This window comes from Onychomys torridus, chromosome 4 (assembly GCF_903995425.1).
Source record: "Onychomys torridus chromosome 4, mOncTor1.1, whole genome shotgun sequence".
NCBI classification, from domain to species: Eukaryota; Metazoa; Chordata; class Mammalia; order Rodentia; family Cricetidae; genus Onychomys; species Onychomys torridus.
This window is the reverse complement of record NC_050446.1, coordinates 114,845,402-114,859,036: the sequence shown is the minus strand read 5'-3', so window position 1 is coordinate 114,859,036 and position 13,635 is coordinate 114,845,402. Positions and strand designations below refer to the sequence as shown.

The 13,635-nt window shown below is 51.6% G+C and overlaps 1 protein-coding gene across 1 annotated transcript in view; it reads right to left on the bottom strand.

Annotated features, from left to right (window-relative positions):
- Nucleotides 1-13,150, bottom strand: part of LOC118581908 (phosphatidylinositol 3,4,5-trisphosphate-dependent Rac exchanger 1 protein-like) — a 45,939-nt gene extending 32,789 nt beyond the window's left edge. Inside the window, 4 exon segments of the mRNA XM_036184307.1 lie at nucleotides 420-553; nucleotides 4,482-4,643; nucleotides 9,673-9,774; nucleotides 13,121-13,150. Coding sequence (XP_036040200.1) covers nucleotides 420-553; nucleotides 4,482-4,643; nucleotides 9,673-9,774; nucleotides 13,121-13,150 — 428 coding nt within the window.
- Nucleotides 13,151-13,635: the final 485 nt, after the last annotated feature.

Sequence of the window (13,635 nt, the reverse complement as noted above, 5' to 3'; positions counted from 1 at the left end):
CACAGGGGAAACAAGCCTGGGACCCACTGGGGCATAAAACTAATACACAAACCACTTCAAAGACTGACTATTAAAACATATGGCAAAACACTTCCTTCTTACTTTTCAAAACTTGTTTATAGTTACATATAATTATAATTAAATATAACATGTGAGCATCTTAGGTTGAATTCACTACTAAACTCCAGTTCACCTGTTTCTTTTTATTTTTCTTTAATGTAGTTACTAGAACATTTAAATTAGTATATTCAGCTTATAGTATACATTGGTTTAGAATAACTCCCTAAATACTCAGAAGAAAAAGCAAAGCCCAGAGAGAGATGTGACAGGCCCTAGGTGTCACCTGGAGAAAGGGGCATTTAGCACAGGCCTGCCCCAGCAGATCACCTGGGCAGCCCCGCCCAAGCCCAGCAGCTCACCTGGATTTCCACTTACAGTAGACAAGCAGGTTGTCAAAGAGGAAGAAGGCTCTCTCCTGGATGTTGCCTGCAGAGATCTTCAGCAGAGTGCCCTGAAGGAGGAGCTGGGTGCAGATGTCTGTGAGGTTAGAGCCCTGGGGAAGGAGGGCAGGAATGAGCAGCAAGAACACACCTGTTTTCGCGCCTTTGCACAGGACAAAAGCGACTCCAGGGAGAAAGGGCCGATTTCTGCTTCATAGTTCAAGGCCACAGTCCATCATGGCAAGGTGGTCATGACAGCAGGAGCCTGAAGCAGCTGGTTGCATCACATCCACAACCAGGAAGCAGAGATGTTGTGGAATATCAGCTGAAGATGTGTTAATTTGTTTATGCTGTGAAACACTGCTTAATGCTGCAAAGACGTGTTGCATTCTTTCATGTTGCATTTGTTTGACTCTGTGAAGCTGTGTTACTGTGCCTGTCTAAAACACCTGGTGGTCTAATGAAAAGCCGAACAGCCAATAGCTTGGCAGGAAGGGACAGACGGGGCTGGCAGGCAGAGAGAATAAATAGAAGGAGAAAAGAGAAGAGGCAGGAGCAAGAAAAGGAGGAGAGGAAGATGGGGGGCGACCACCCAACCACACAACCAGCCAACCACCCAACCACACAACCACCCAACCAGCCATGGAATAAGAAGGAAAGAAAAGATATACAGAAATATAGAAAGGTAAAAGTCCAGAGGCAAATGGTAGACAGGATAATTTAAGAAAAGCTAGCAAAAAAGAAAGCCAAGCTAAAGCCGGGCATTCATAAGAAAGATAGATCTCCATGTGTTTGTTTGGGAGCTGGGTGGCAAGCCCCTAAAGAGTAAAAAAAAAAAAAACAAAACCACACACACAACCAACTACACAGGGAGCCATGAATACATGCTGCTGTTTAGCTCTCTTTCCCCATCTGTATAGTCCAGGACCCCAGTCAGAGAATGGCCCTGCCACAGCTCAGATAGACCTTCCCACATGCATTAATCTAACCAAGATGACCCTCAAAGGCATGCCCAGAGGCTAAGCACTCCCTCACAGATAAACCTGGAGGCCTGTCTCCTAGGTGACTCCAGACCCTGTCAAACTGACAACACCAGCCATCGAGCACCCCTTCCTCCACACCCCGAAATCCCTCTCGGCCCCCACAGCAAATCTCTCAGCAGACAGAACGTCAACACAATCTGATGGATGGCTGTGTGGGCCAGCGCCATCAGTGGACTGCATGTCCTTTGACTAAGGAGACACTTAGGGGTGCAGGGAGCCAACACACCAATTCCCATGGCTAATGGCAGGCCCAGGGGGTCAGCATCTGGTTCCACGGGGTTGGTTTTGTCTGAGTGTCCTTTGCCTGTCATCTATTTGCAGTCTGGCTTGCCAAGTCTTCCCTACAAGAGCAGCACTTCCGAAAGGACAAGGCCATTTCTATCAAGCACGTGCGGTGAGGTTTCCAGCACCTAGCAACCTTCCCCAGAGTGCAGCAGGCGATCAACAGATGCCATGTGGGCACCGTCAGGGCAGGGCGATGGGAGTGCTAGGTCCATAGGCTGCAGGCACAGAGAGGGATAGCCTCTGGCATCAACAGGGCTGTGGGATGAGTGCCCATGTTGGTGCAGCCAACACAGAGGGTGTGCATGAGGCTGACTGAGCAGTGTCAGATTTGGGGCAGAGAATTAAGGAACGGTGTTTGGGAAGGGCAAACACAGGAACTAGGAAATGCCCGCTATCAGGAGTCCTCAGAGCTGGCACCTAGTGGGTCTGTGTGGAGTCCTGCGAGGGCTGGGCCTGGACACACAGATCCAAAGAGCTGAGGAGAGAGAGCTGGACAGAACCATGGCAAGTACAGAACACCCGCTGAGGCAGCCCAAGTCCTTGCTCCCCTCAGCGCATGTTGGGGAGGGAGCTTTGCAGGCACTGGCTGCCTGACCAATGAACTACATTTCCCAGCTTCTCCAGCGCCAAGCATGGTCAAGCATGCCGAGCAGCAGGGGCTGCGTCACCACCTTCCAGCCTCTCTCCTCTCTTCTTCAACTCTTTCCACAGGTAAAGGACAGCCATCAGGGCTAGGAAAGGACACTGGTGGCAGACATGCCCAAGGCACAGGAAGGAAACAGCCCCGTTGGATCACAGCCACCTACCCAGCTGAGATGGCTACCAGCCACACATCCACCCATGCACTGCCCATGAGCTGCAATGTAAGCCGCTTGGTGCTGCCCCCACCCCACGGCCCCATGGCAGCCAGTATATGCCAGGGTGTGTCTAGATGCTCCAGAGAGCTCAGGACAGTAGCCTGTGACACAGTGGCAAGGCTGTCATGTAGTCTGTGCTTCAGGCAAAGCCATGTGCAGCCCCCACAGCCAAAGGAGCCAGATGCCACACCAACCTACTCACTCAGACCAGCGACCAAACCTCCCTGCCCAGGAAGCTGGGGGGAGGGGGCACACTCTGCTGCTGCTACAGAAAACCAGACCCACCTGTGGCGGCCCCTCTCCCACACAAGTGGGAACCTTTTCTCTCCCACCTTCCAACTTGATCACGGCCAAATCTTAAAGCCCATTCCAAAGTTCCATCTTCAAGCGAGTCTGGGAGGTAGGCTCTCACGGAAAAGATGGCCAGTAAAGGAAAAGTGCAGGGGACATGTCACCCGCATTCTCTGAACAAAGGCCCAGTCTTCTCTGCAGCTGGGCCCTCAACCCAGGGTGAGAGTACAAGAAAAGAATACTAAATCGGGTTGGGGATTTAGCTCAGTGGTAGAGCGCTCGCCTAGCAAGCGCAAGGCCCTGGGTTCGATCCCCAGCTCAAAAAAAAAAAAAAAAAAGAATACTAAATCCCAGACATCCAGGGCCACCCAGGGCCTGGCGGGGGAGGGGAGGGTGGTCCAGACAACGTCTGTCCAGGACCTTTCGTCTCAGCCCTTTATCTCTCACTCCAGCTGAGCTGGCCCTTCCTGGTCAGTTGTATTTTTCCATTGTCTTCCTATAGACACAGGAAACTTTCAATAAGGGAAGTAAGAGGCGAGGGTTAAGAAAGTCATTCGGTTACTGGCTGAAGGGATGACTCAGTGGTAAAGGGGCTTTACTGCCAAGCCTGATGATCTGAGTTCAATACCCAGGTCCCACACAGTGGAAGGAAATGAGTCGACTCCCACAAGTTGTCCTCTGACTTCTATACATATGCTGTGGCACACTGGGCACACACACAAATGAGTGTGATCAGAAAGTCGGTTACATGCACTCTGGGGTTATCCTTCCCACTAACAATCCTGAGGCAGGGAGACACCACCTGTTACTGATGCGGGTGAAGAACGGGACACCAGGGTCAGAGAAGTTAAAAACAGGGCCCAGAGTCACTCCCCTAGCAAGGACGTGACAGGCCAGAAGTCCTGACCTGGGGTGGTGTGGAAGGCGGACAGTGTCAACCTGATAGGGTCCAGAATCCCCTTCTAGACTTCCAGCAAGTCTGTGAGAGAGTTTCCAGATTATGTTTACTAAGGTGTGAGGATCCGCCCTACATGTGGGTGGCATCACCTCCTGAGCTGGTGTCCCAGGCTGAGGACAGAGAAGAAGGAGCTGTAGCATCTCTCCTTGCTTCCCGTGGGTGTGACCAGCCATGGGATGCTCCTGCCCATGACTTCTCTACCACAGTGGACCGCACCCTCCAACTGTGAGCACAATAAACCTTTCTCCCTTCAGTGGTTCTCGGCAGGTATTGTCATAGCAACGGGAAAAGAGATGGATTCAGATATGTGATGCTGGCAGCAGAAGCTCAAAGGCCTGCAGGCAGCAGGTAGGAGAAGCACAGCACACTTGCTAAGGGGGTGTGACCCACAGGGGCGGGGCTAAGGAAATGGGAGTCTCAGTGGCGGCTGCTGTGAGACACCAATCTGCCTACAGAAATTTGAAATCTGAGCTTTTACGTTTCATTGAAAATCAACTAAACCACTAAGCAAACACAGGGCAGGCCAAACAAAAGCACCAGGCTGTGATCTGCACTGCAAGTGGGGGCCAGCCCCCTCAGCCCAGGGCCCTCCCGCCTAACCACATACCTCCCAGCCCTCTATGTGAGACTGCAGCCGCTCCAGCGCCTCCAGCTTCTCCATTTGCCTCTTGGTCTCATTGATGTTGGAGCAAACTGTCTTCATGGCCTGCAGGGCACTCTGCACCACAGGGTGGTCAGGGTGCTTGCCAGGGGTCCTCTTGGCCAGCTCCTAGCATGGGAAAGAGCAGGAAAGAGGGAAGTCAGTCCAGGTCCATGTCAACCAGCATGCTGAGAGGCTGGCAAGCAAGGCTCACCGGTGCTGGCACAGTCATGAGAGTGTCAGTCTTCATAGAGACATTACTGGACTTGGGGTCACCTAGAAGATACATCTCTGGTGTCTATGAAGGTGTTTCCAGAGAGGTTTAACAGGGAGGGCCAGCCTAGAATACAGGTGGTGTCATCCCACAGAACAGAAAGGAGAACGGTAGCTGAACACCAGCTTCGCTTTTATCTGCTTCCTGACTACACACACACACAAAGACCAGCTATCCCACTGTGCTGATGGACTGTACCCTAAAACACACACACAGAGACCAGCTACCCCACTGTCCTGATGGACTGTACCCTAAAACACACACACACACAGACTAGCTACCCCACTGTCCTGATGGACTTCACCCTAAAGCCATGAGCCATAACAACCCCTTCCTCCCTTAAGCCGATTCTGTCAGATATTTCATTCCATTGACAAAAAAAGATAACTAAGATGTTCATTTCTTCACTCACTCACTCATTCATTTATTCATTTCTGGGTATCATCTGGGTGTCCTTGAAGTCAGAATCTGAATATACAAGAAAACAGAAAAAAAATTAAAAACATCTAGTCCACTGGGTACCCCAGCCTAACACAGACAATAGAGACCAAAGAGTGAAGGGACTCGAGTCTCTGTTACAATGGCCAGCAGTGAGAACTGTGAGAAGCTGGGCATTGGGAGATGAACTTGGAACTGGGAGGTCAAGGGACACGCTGAGGGAACAGCGTGGCAGATAGACAGACAGAAGAGCAGGCACAAAGAGAGTACGGTAGGAAAGACACTGGACATGACAAGGAGATGGGCAGGTGACAGAGGTGGCCACAGACACAAGTGCTACCCCAGCTCTCTCAGTGAAATGGGGCGGGGGGGGGCACCTCTTGGGGCATAAGTGCGGCTCAGTGGTAACCATTTTCCAAACGTGCTCAAAGCTCACCCTGGGTTCGATCCCCAGGACTGAAAGATAAATAAACGAACAGGCCTCTCCTTCAGAAGGCACAGGACAGAGGATCAAAAGCATCCAGCCAGTTCTCGACCCAGGACCCAGCTGCCATCAGCTCACCCCACTCAGACATGGGCAGGGACATTATCAAGGCCAGACTGTGTTTTCTAGAAACATGGCCTCATGTTGCTCAAGCTAGCCTCAAGATCACTATGTAGTTGAGGAACCTTAAACTCCGGATCCTCCTGCCTCTGTATCTGGAGAGCTGGGATTAAAGGCAGGTGCCACCATGCTCAGTTTATACAGTGCTAAGGGCTTCCTGAATGTTAGGCCAGCACTCTACCACCTGACCTCCGGCTGGTCTCAAACAAAAGATTCCAGCCACTCACCAGGTGTGGTATGTGAGACATGGAGGAGACTTATGGGCCAACACTCCCCTGTGACCTGAGACACCCCAAAGTCTGCACTTCCCCCTGCAGCTTTGGCCAGTTACCAGCCTGGCCTTTATGCTTGGTTTCTGTTCCCATCCTCATTGCTGACCTCAGGCAGTCAGCTGGGAACAGAACACCCCCCCCCCCAGCATGTAAAAGTCTCTCAGCGCCCCCCTCCCCCGCTTGCTGACACAAATGTTCCAGTGGCAGGTGGTGTCGGGGTTGGGGGGCAGATGCCAAGGCAGGGACACTGAGCAGTTGTCTGTCAGGGACCATGCATGTCACACAGGAATCTCAGGCCCTGCTGGCTGTCCCCAGCAGCCCCCAGGCTCCTGATACACACAGCTGGAGAGGGAGGAGAGAGAAGCAGTGTGAACAGCTGTCAAGAGGGCAAGGCCAGACCTCCCCACTTCCTGTGGGTGCTTCCTGCAGAGGCAGCCAGCAGTTTACCCAGCTGCCTCTATCTTCCTGGGGCAGGAGCCCTGTGGGACTAAACCCCAGGCCCTAGAGAAAAAGGGAACAGGCCTGAGGTCTGCCAGGCTTCGAGGCCACATGGGTCTTTCCTCCCGAGTTACTGGCACGGATCACAGAATCCGCTTCTCTATAAGCTCCTATGACCCCAGACTTGGTCAAGACCCAGAAACCAAGGGGTTAACAGTTCAACTCAGCTCTGGGGCTGCAGGTGGAGTTTTCCTTCAAGAGACAGATGTTCGAGGCTTAGAACCCAGAACAGTAGACTAGCCACTGAGCACCAACCAGGAAGGCACCAATGTTCTCAGGCCCCATTTAGGGAACTGACAAGAACTGCAGACATCAGCCTCAAGCCCCGTGGTGACTTAGCTCCCAAACATGCTTCTTTAACAGATACGCCACTTTGGGAGCCAGGGTTAAGACTCTAAAATGAGCGGCTAGTAGTCTGGGGCAGCCATATTTCCTTCCTCTGTCCTGATGGCCTCACCTGCCCTCCCGATGAAGCTGCAGAGGGGGTGCGCTCACTTCCTAACAAATCCAGAATCACTACCGTCTCTAGTTCTGTATCACAAAGGAGAAACTGAGGCATAAGAAGCCGCATGACTGACTCCAAAGCCAGGGCTAAGAAACTGCACAGCTGTAAGTCAGACACAGGCGGCCGTGGCTGAGAGTCAGACACAGGCGGCCACAGTCAGACACAGGCGGCCACGGCTGCAAAGTCAGACACAGGCAGCCACAGCTGCAAAGTCAGACACAGGCAGCCACGGCTGCGAAGCCCAGCTCTAAAGCAGGACCAGCAAGACTCCTGACAGGGTCAGAGAGCACACAGCCAGGCTCTGGTTTGTCTGGGGTTTGGGTGGTGGTTTTGCTTGGTTTGAAAGCTTCGCGAAAACGCATGCCCCATTCTTAGTTCACGAGTTGTACGAGCAGATTTTTCTTGCTGGATCTGGCCAGCGAGCCCTGGACAAACCAATCCTCTCTCTAAACCCCACAGTGTATGTCTGCCTGAGCACTAGCAACTAGTATGAATGCAAAAACAGAGGGTGTCTTCTCGTGGTGTCCAGCTCCACTAGCAGCTCCTAAGCCCAGACTGTCCACTGCCCAGGAGGACACAGCTGTGCTTCTTCAGGACTCCCTCACAGGTACAAGCAGCCAAGGGCTGGAGGAAGCACAGGGAGAGCTGAGCCCCACTGCCACAGCTTCTTGTGTTAGAACATGGTGTCCTGGGCTGGGGAGACAGCTCAGACCTACTGTGCAAGCACAAGGACCTGAGTTCAAGCCTCAGCACTCACATAAAAGCTAGGCATGGTGACACATGATTGTAATCACACAGCACTGAGGAAGCAGAGACAGGCAGGCAGGTGCCTGGGGTGCAATAGCGAGCTAGTCTAGCCCAACAGAGCACCCCAGGTCCCAGAAAGACACTCTATCTCAAAAACAGGTAAGCAACTCCTGAAGAAAATACCCAACGTTGACCTCTGTTGTACACTCACATCATACCCCAACACACACACAAGAATCATAACCCCAGCGCTGCTGTCAGCTCCAGGGTCTTGTTGGCTCAGATGCTCAAGGTCACCCACCTTCTCTAGCACAAAGTAAAGGTCAAGATTTCCCGAGCACCTTCCTTACCCTCCCTCCAGTTCATGGAACAAGGAGATAGGTGTTCCCTGTGAGCGGGTTCATGAATGAGGCACCAGCAGTGAGATTAGCCTGCAGCAGGGAGCTTAAGAACCAGCCATTAGACAGGCCTCAGGACAGAGCCAGGGTCGGCACCTGCCAACAGCCATCATTTGTAAGGGCTGGGAAAGCAGGACTGAGCAGCAGATGGGGACAGAGCCATCCACAAAGCTTGAGACCTGCCCAGCTGTCGGTTTTGAAGCCAAGGATGGAGCTGTCTAGGGTCAGGTCTACACTGGACTGCTCAGCCAAGGCCAGACCAAGGCGGCTAGCAGGGAAAGTGACAGCAGGTGCATGGACGGTTGTGCCAAGTCATTCCATGCCCTCCAGAAAGAGGCCAGGTTTGGGTGCCAGTCTGTCTGCCCCTACTGGGAGCGTGGCATACGGGTTCCAGTAACTGGCTTAAGGTTCAAGTCTGAGTAAAGAGTAATTGGCTCAGGAGCAGAGCACCTGACCCAAATCTCAGCCAATCAGAACACAGTCCAGCCCTGCACACTGTCATTGGAGCAGAGCAGAATGTGGGTGCTTGTACAGGCTGTTTTTATTTCTCAACTTGACACAAGCTACAGTCATCACAAGCTACAGAACCTCAGCTGAGGAAATGCCCCCATGAGATCCAGCTGTAAGGCATTTTCTCAATTAGTGATCAATAGGGGAGGGCCCAGCCCATTGTGGGTGGTGCCATCCCTGGGCTGGTGGTCCTGGGTTCTATACAAAAGCAGGCTTAGCAAGCCATGGAGAGCAAGCCAGTAAGCAGCTTGGCCCCTGCATTAACTCCTGCCTTGTTTGAGTTCCTGTCCTGGCTTCCTTTGGTGATGAACAGCAATGTGGAACTGTAACTCAAATAAACTCTTTTCTCCCCAACTTGTTTTTTGGTCATGGTGTTTCATCACAGCAATTGAAACCCTAAGACAGGGCCCATCTTGGCCAATCAGGGCATAGCACTACCCAGTGGCTAGGGACAGGCTCAAAAGAAAAGCAATGGTCTAAGCAGGTTGAAAGATGATCAGCGGTCCAATCCAAAGTTTCCTGTGATTGGTTAATGTCAAACCACATAACTCAAATCCAAACCATTTGGAATATACTATTCCCTTAGCCCCAGATGGCTGGCCACAGCCGGAATGACTCTCGGGCTGTCCATCAGAACTCCAAGAGAGAAGCTCACTGCCTCCTACTGACTTTAAACTTGACAGGGTGTGAGTCCAGATGCCCACAGCCATCTGCTGCCTCAATAGAGGTGATGTGAGTCGTGGAAGCCCAGAGAACAGCAGAGAAAGAGGCAGGGGCTGGTGTGGGTCCAACCTGGCGCAGGGCCAGCTCTGCCACTAGATGCCACAGCTCCTTAAAATTAACAGCTTCTCTTGTTGGTGGGCCCAGCAGGGCCTGCCACTTTTGCCTGGGGACAGGACCAAGGAGTCTCACCTTGAACAGGAGTGGGTATTTGCAGATCCTCTGGATGGGGGACAACAGGTAACCCTCCAGAGGGATGTCTGTGGTCTTCCGGCCTCCAAGAAGCATGCAGCTCTACAAAGGGACATGAGGTAGTCATTAATATGGTCCACGGACAACATGGCAATGTGGGACTCTATAAACATAGTAGAGAAGCCAATTCTAGAACCCTGCAGGGGTCTTTCATTGGTGAAATTATTAAGGCCACTCCACATAGTTAAAAGGGAGGTTTATTTTGTGGGGTAACTTACAAATGAAGGGGTAGGTTGCAGGGTCTGGCAAAGGTATAGCGCAGTCCGGTGGTGTTCTCTGGAGAACTCTGCTTGGTCTACCTCCAGCGTCCAGGGTCCCGGAACCAAGAGAGAGACCTCCTCTCGATCCTCCGTCTTCCGAGTCCTCCTCCGCCCTGCCTTGTGGGCGTGACCATTACCGAAGCCTCAATGGGGGTTGTAACTTCCAGGCCAATGCTGGGATGGCTATCCACTACAGTCTTTTTTTTTTTTTTTTTTTTTTTTTTTTTTTGAGACAGGGTTTCTCTGCGTAGCCCTGCCTGTCCTGGAACTCACTTTGGAGACCAGGCTGGCCTCGAACTCATAGAGATCTGCCTGCCTCTGCCTCTGAATGCTGGGATTAAAGGTGTGCACCACTACACCAGGCTTCTCTGCAGGAGTCTTTATTGGGGTCACACAGTGTGGTCTGGGGCCTGATCTCACCCAGGCTGCATTCAGGTGTTGCTTCCTAAGGCCACACCACACACAGTATCTCAGCAGTTAAGACAGACCATAGAATTGCAAATATAAAAGCACTGACTCTGGAGCCTCCTGTCAAAAAATTTGCCATTCTAGCCTAGAGAAATTTAACACATACATACATATGCGTGCGCGCGCACACACACACACACACACACACACAGGAAGACAGACAGTCAAACTGCCTTACTTATATTGGCCAAACCTGAGAAGCACCTAAATAGCCCTCTGCTGGAGAAGGAAAAAAAAAAAAAAAACCTTTTTTTTTTTTTTTTTTTTTTTTTTTTTGCTTTTTTGTTTAAATTGATTTGTAGCAGATTCACACAACAGCACCCCAAACATGAGGGAACACGGGAGAACTGGGGCTGTGCATAGCAGCACATATAAACCCCAAAACCTACTGAAGCCAGAAAGAAAAAGAGACAGTCATGTTCACTTACAAGTCATTTAGAGGCCTGGAAAAGAAACCCAAATGCTGTTTGCCTTTTGTTGTTTTAATCTTCACTTGTATGGTGTGTCTGTGTGAGTCTATGCCATGTGGGTGCAGTGCCTGTGGAGGCCAGCGGAGAGCCTCAGATCCCCTGGACCTACAAGTGGTTGTGAGACCCAAACTCTGGTCCTCTGGGAGACCCATTTGAACTCTTAACCTTTGGACCAGGTCTCTAGTCTCAAAACGGCTATTCATGGAGACACCCCAGATTCCAGCAGGCTGGGAGCAGAGAATCTTACCTGTGAAGGGAGTTATGGGGGTGGTCTGTGAATGCCTCTGAACAGAGTCCAGAACCAGGTCTACAATGGTTACCAGAACTCCCACATATACCCAGTTTAGTCCAGACTCAGCAACTCCATGCCATCACCACTATCAGCAGCCCTGCTTCCAAGTTGCACCCTTGCCTCTGTTCATTCTGGGCCCAGCCCACAAAGGCTTCTCCTAACCCAGCAATGACTTTAAAAAGGAAAAAAAAATCACCATCTGTGTATGTGACAAGAGCCCTGAGCCCGACTTCCAACCAGCCAAGAATTGGAAACTGTTACTATCTCAAGTCCTGGCTCAGACACTGGAGTTTGGGGTATCCAGCCCTTAGATACAGAACTAGTAAGCCACAGATTGGGGGTTTACAGGTGTGCACGTCACTGAATGTGGCTATTGAGGCTAGAGGTCAACGTCAAGTTGCCATCTTTTATTTATTTGTTTGTTTGTTTGTTTGTTTGTTTGTTTGTTTATGAGGCAGGGTCTCACTATGTAGCCCTGACTCATCTGGAACACACTCTGTAGACCAGGCTGGCCTTGAACTCACAGAGATCTACCTGATGCTGCCCCTGCCTCCCAAGTGCTGGGATTAAAGGTCACACATGGCGTTTTTTGAGACAGGGTCTCTCACTAAACCTGGAACTCACTAATTTGGCTAGACTGAGCCCCAGGGATCCTCCTGTCCCTGCCCCCCCCCCAGTGCTGGGGTCACAAATGTGCCACCACACCTGGCTTCTCACAGGTGCCGGGGTCAAATGCAGGTCCTGACTTACTTTACTATCTTCCTAGTCAGTATGCCATTTATTCCATGTCACAGGCGATGTCCTCCCCTTTTGAGGGGCTTTGGCAAGAGAGCTCACTCTGTAGATGCTGGAAGCATGAATGTCATGTCTGCAGTGGGCAGTCTCAGTACCTAAGGCTCACACTGTATAGTGTGTAACACGTAGCTGCGGCAGCAGACTAAGGAAGAATGGCATCCCTGACACCTCAGCCTTCCCCCTCTGCAGACAGAAATGAACCGGACTCTTGGGAACCAGGACTCCCACCTATGGGCCCCTGTGATCCCAGCATGTTCTAGAAATACACAGGCAGCCTCAGGAACAAGTATGCTGGCTGTCTCCATGTCCCATGGCAAGCCATGGCACCCAGAGTTGCCCTGAGTACCAGGGATGCCCAACTGCCCTCTGGGCATCATCACAGGCTCCCTTCTTTAAGAAGTGCAATTCTGCACCCTGGGTTCTGGCTATGGCTGCCTACATGGCCTCAGCCTCTGCATCTGTCCCTGGCACAGACAAGGGGTCCTGGCTATGGCAGCCGGCTGATGTCAGACCCCACACTGCACACACTCGGGCCTTTGTCCTCTAACCAGTCCTCACCACAAGCTGCCTGGGTCATGTCAGCTCCAGGCAAAGGGGAACAGAGAGCTGAGGATGAGAGAGGTCTCCAGAAGCCCAGGAGCCTGGCAGGGAATGGCCAAAAGCCCTTCAGACTTAAACAGGATGAATGCAGCCACCACTTTGCCCAAAGTTCCCAAATCCAGACTCTGTCTTTTCCTTTTCTGAGACAGGATCTCACGTACCCCAGGCTGTGTAGGAAAAGATGACCTTGAATGTCTAATCTTCCTGCCTCCATATCCTGAGTCCTGGGATTACAAGCATGCAACACTATGCCCCGTTTACATGTGCTAGGCATAGAATTCGGGGCTTAATGCGTGCTGGGCAAGAACTCTAACTGAGCTACATCCCAGCTCTCTTTTTACTTTCATTTGAAAGAAAAGCAAGCAAATGTCCGGGCTGTGTTCACAACTCCCCTGCCTCTCAGGGGCCTGGGGACAGAATTCCTCAAAACCCACATAAGCACAGGACCCTCAGATGAGCATCATCCCATGGCCATCCTAGCCCTCTGCACTAGCCACACTCACTTCCTGGGTGTAGATCACGCTTAGATCCATGGCTTTACATAGCAGCCTTGACTGAAGAGACTCCAGTTCCCTCCTCCAGCCTGGCCCCTTCCCTGCACTCCAGGCTCCAGGCTCCCGGACATGCCTTGCCTCTCATCTAAAAGGGCATTCCTGCTCACCTGCTCCCAGTCCAGCCCTCACCATCTGAGGACAAAGCTACTCCAGTCAGCCAAATGTTGGGGTCCTAGGATGCTTACTTTTAATTGTCAGCTTGGCACAGCCTAGGATCCCCTGGGAAGACAATCTCAATGACTGCGTAGATCAGACTGGCCTGTGAGTATGTCTGTGGGGAACTATCTCAACTATACTAACTGATGTGGAGAGACCCAGCCCAGCAGCACCATTCCCTGGCTTGTGTCCTAGACTGTACAAGAGTGGAGAAAGTGAGTTGGGTGCTAAGCCTGCATGCATTTGTTCCCTCTCTGCTCTTGACTGGAGATGTCATGTGACCAGCTGCTTCAAGTTCCAGCCTTGAC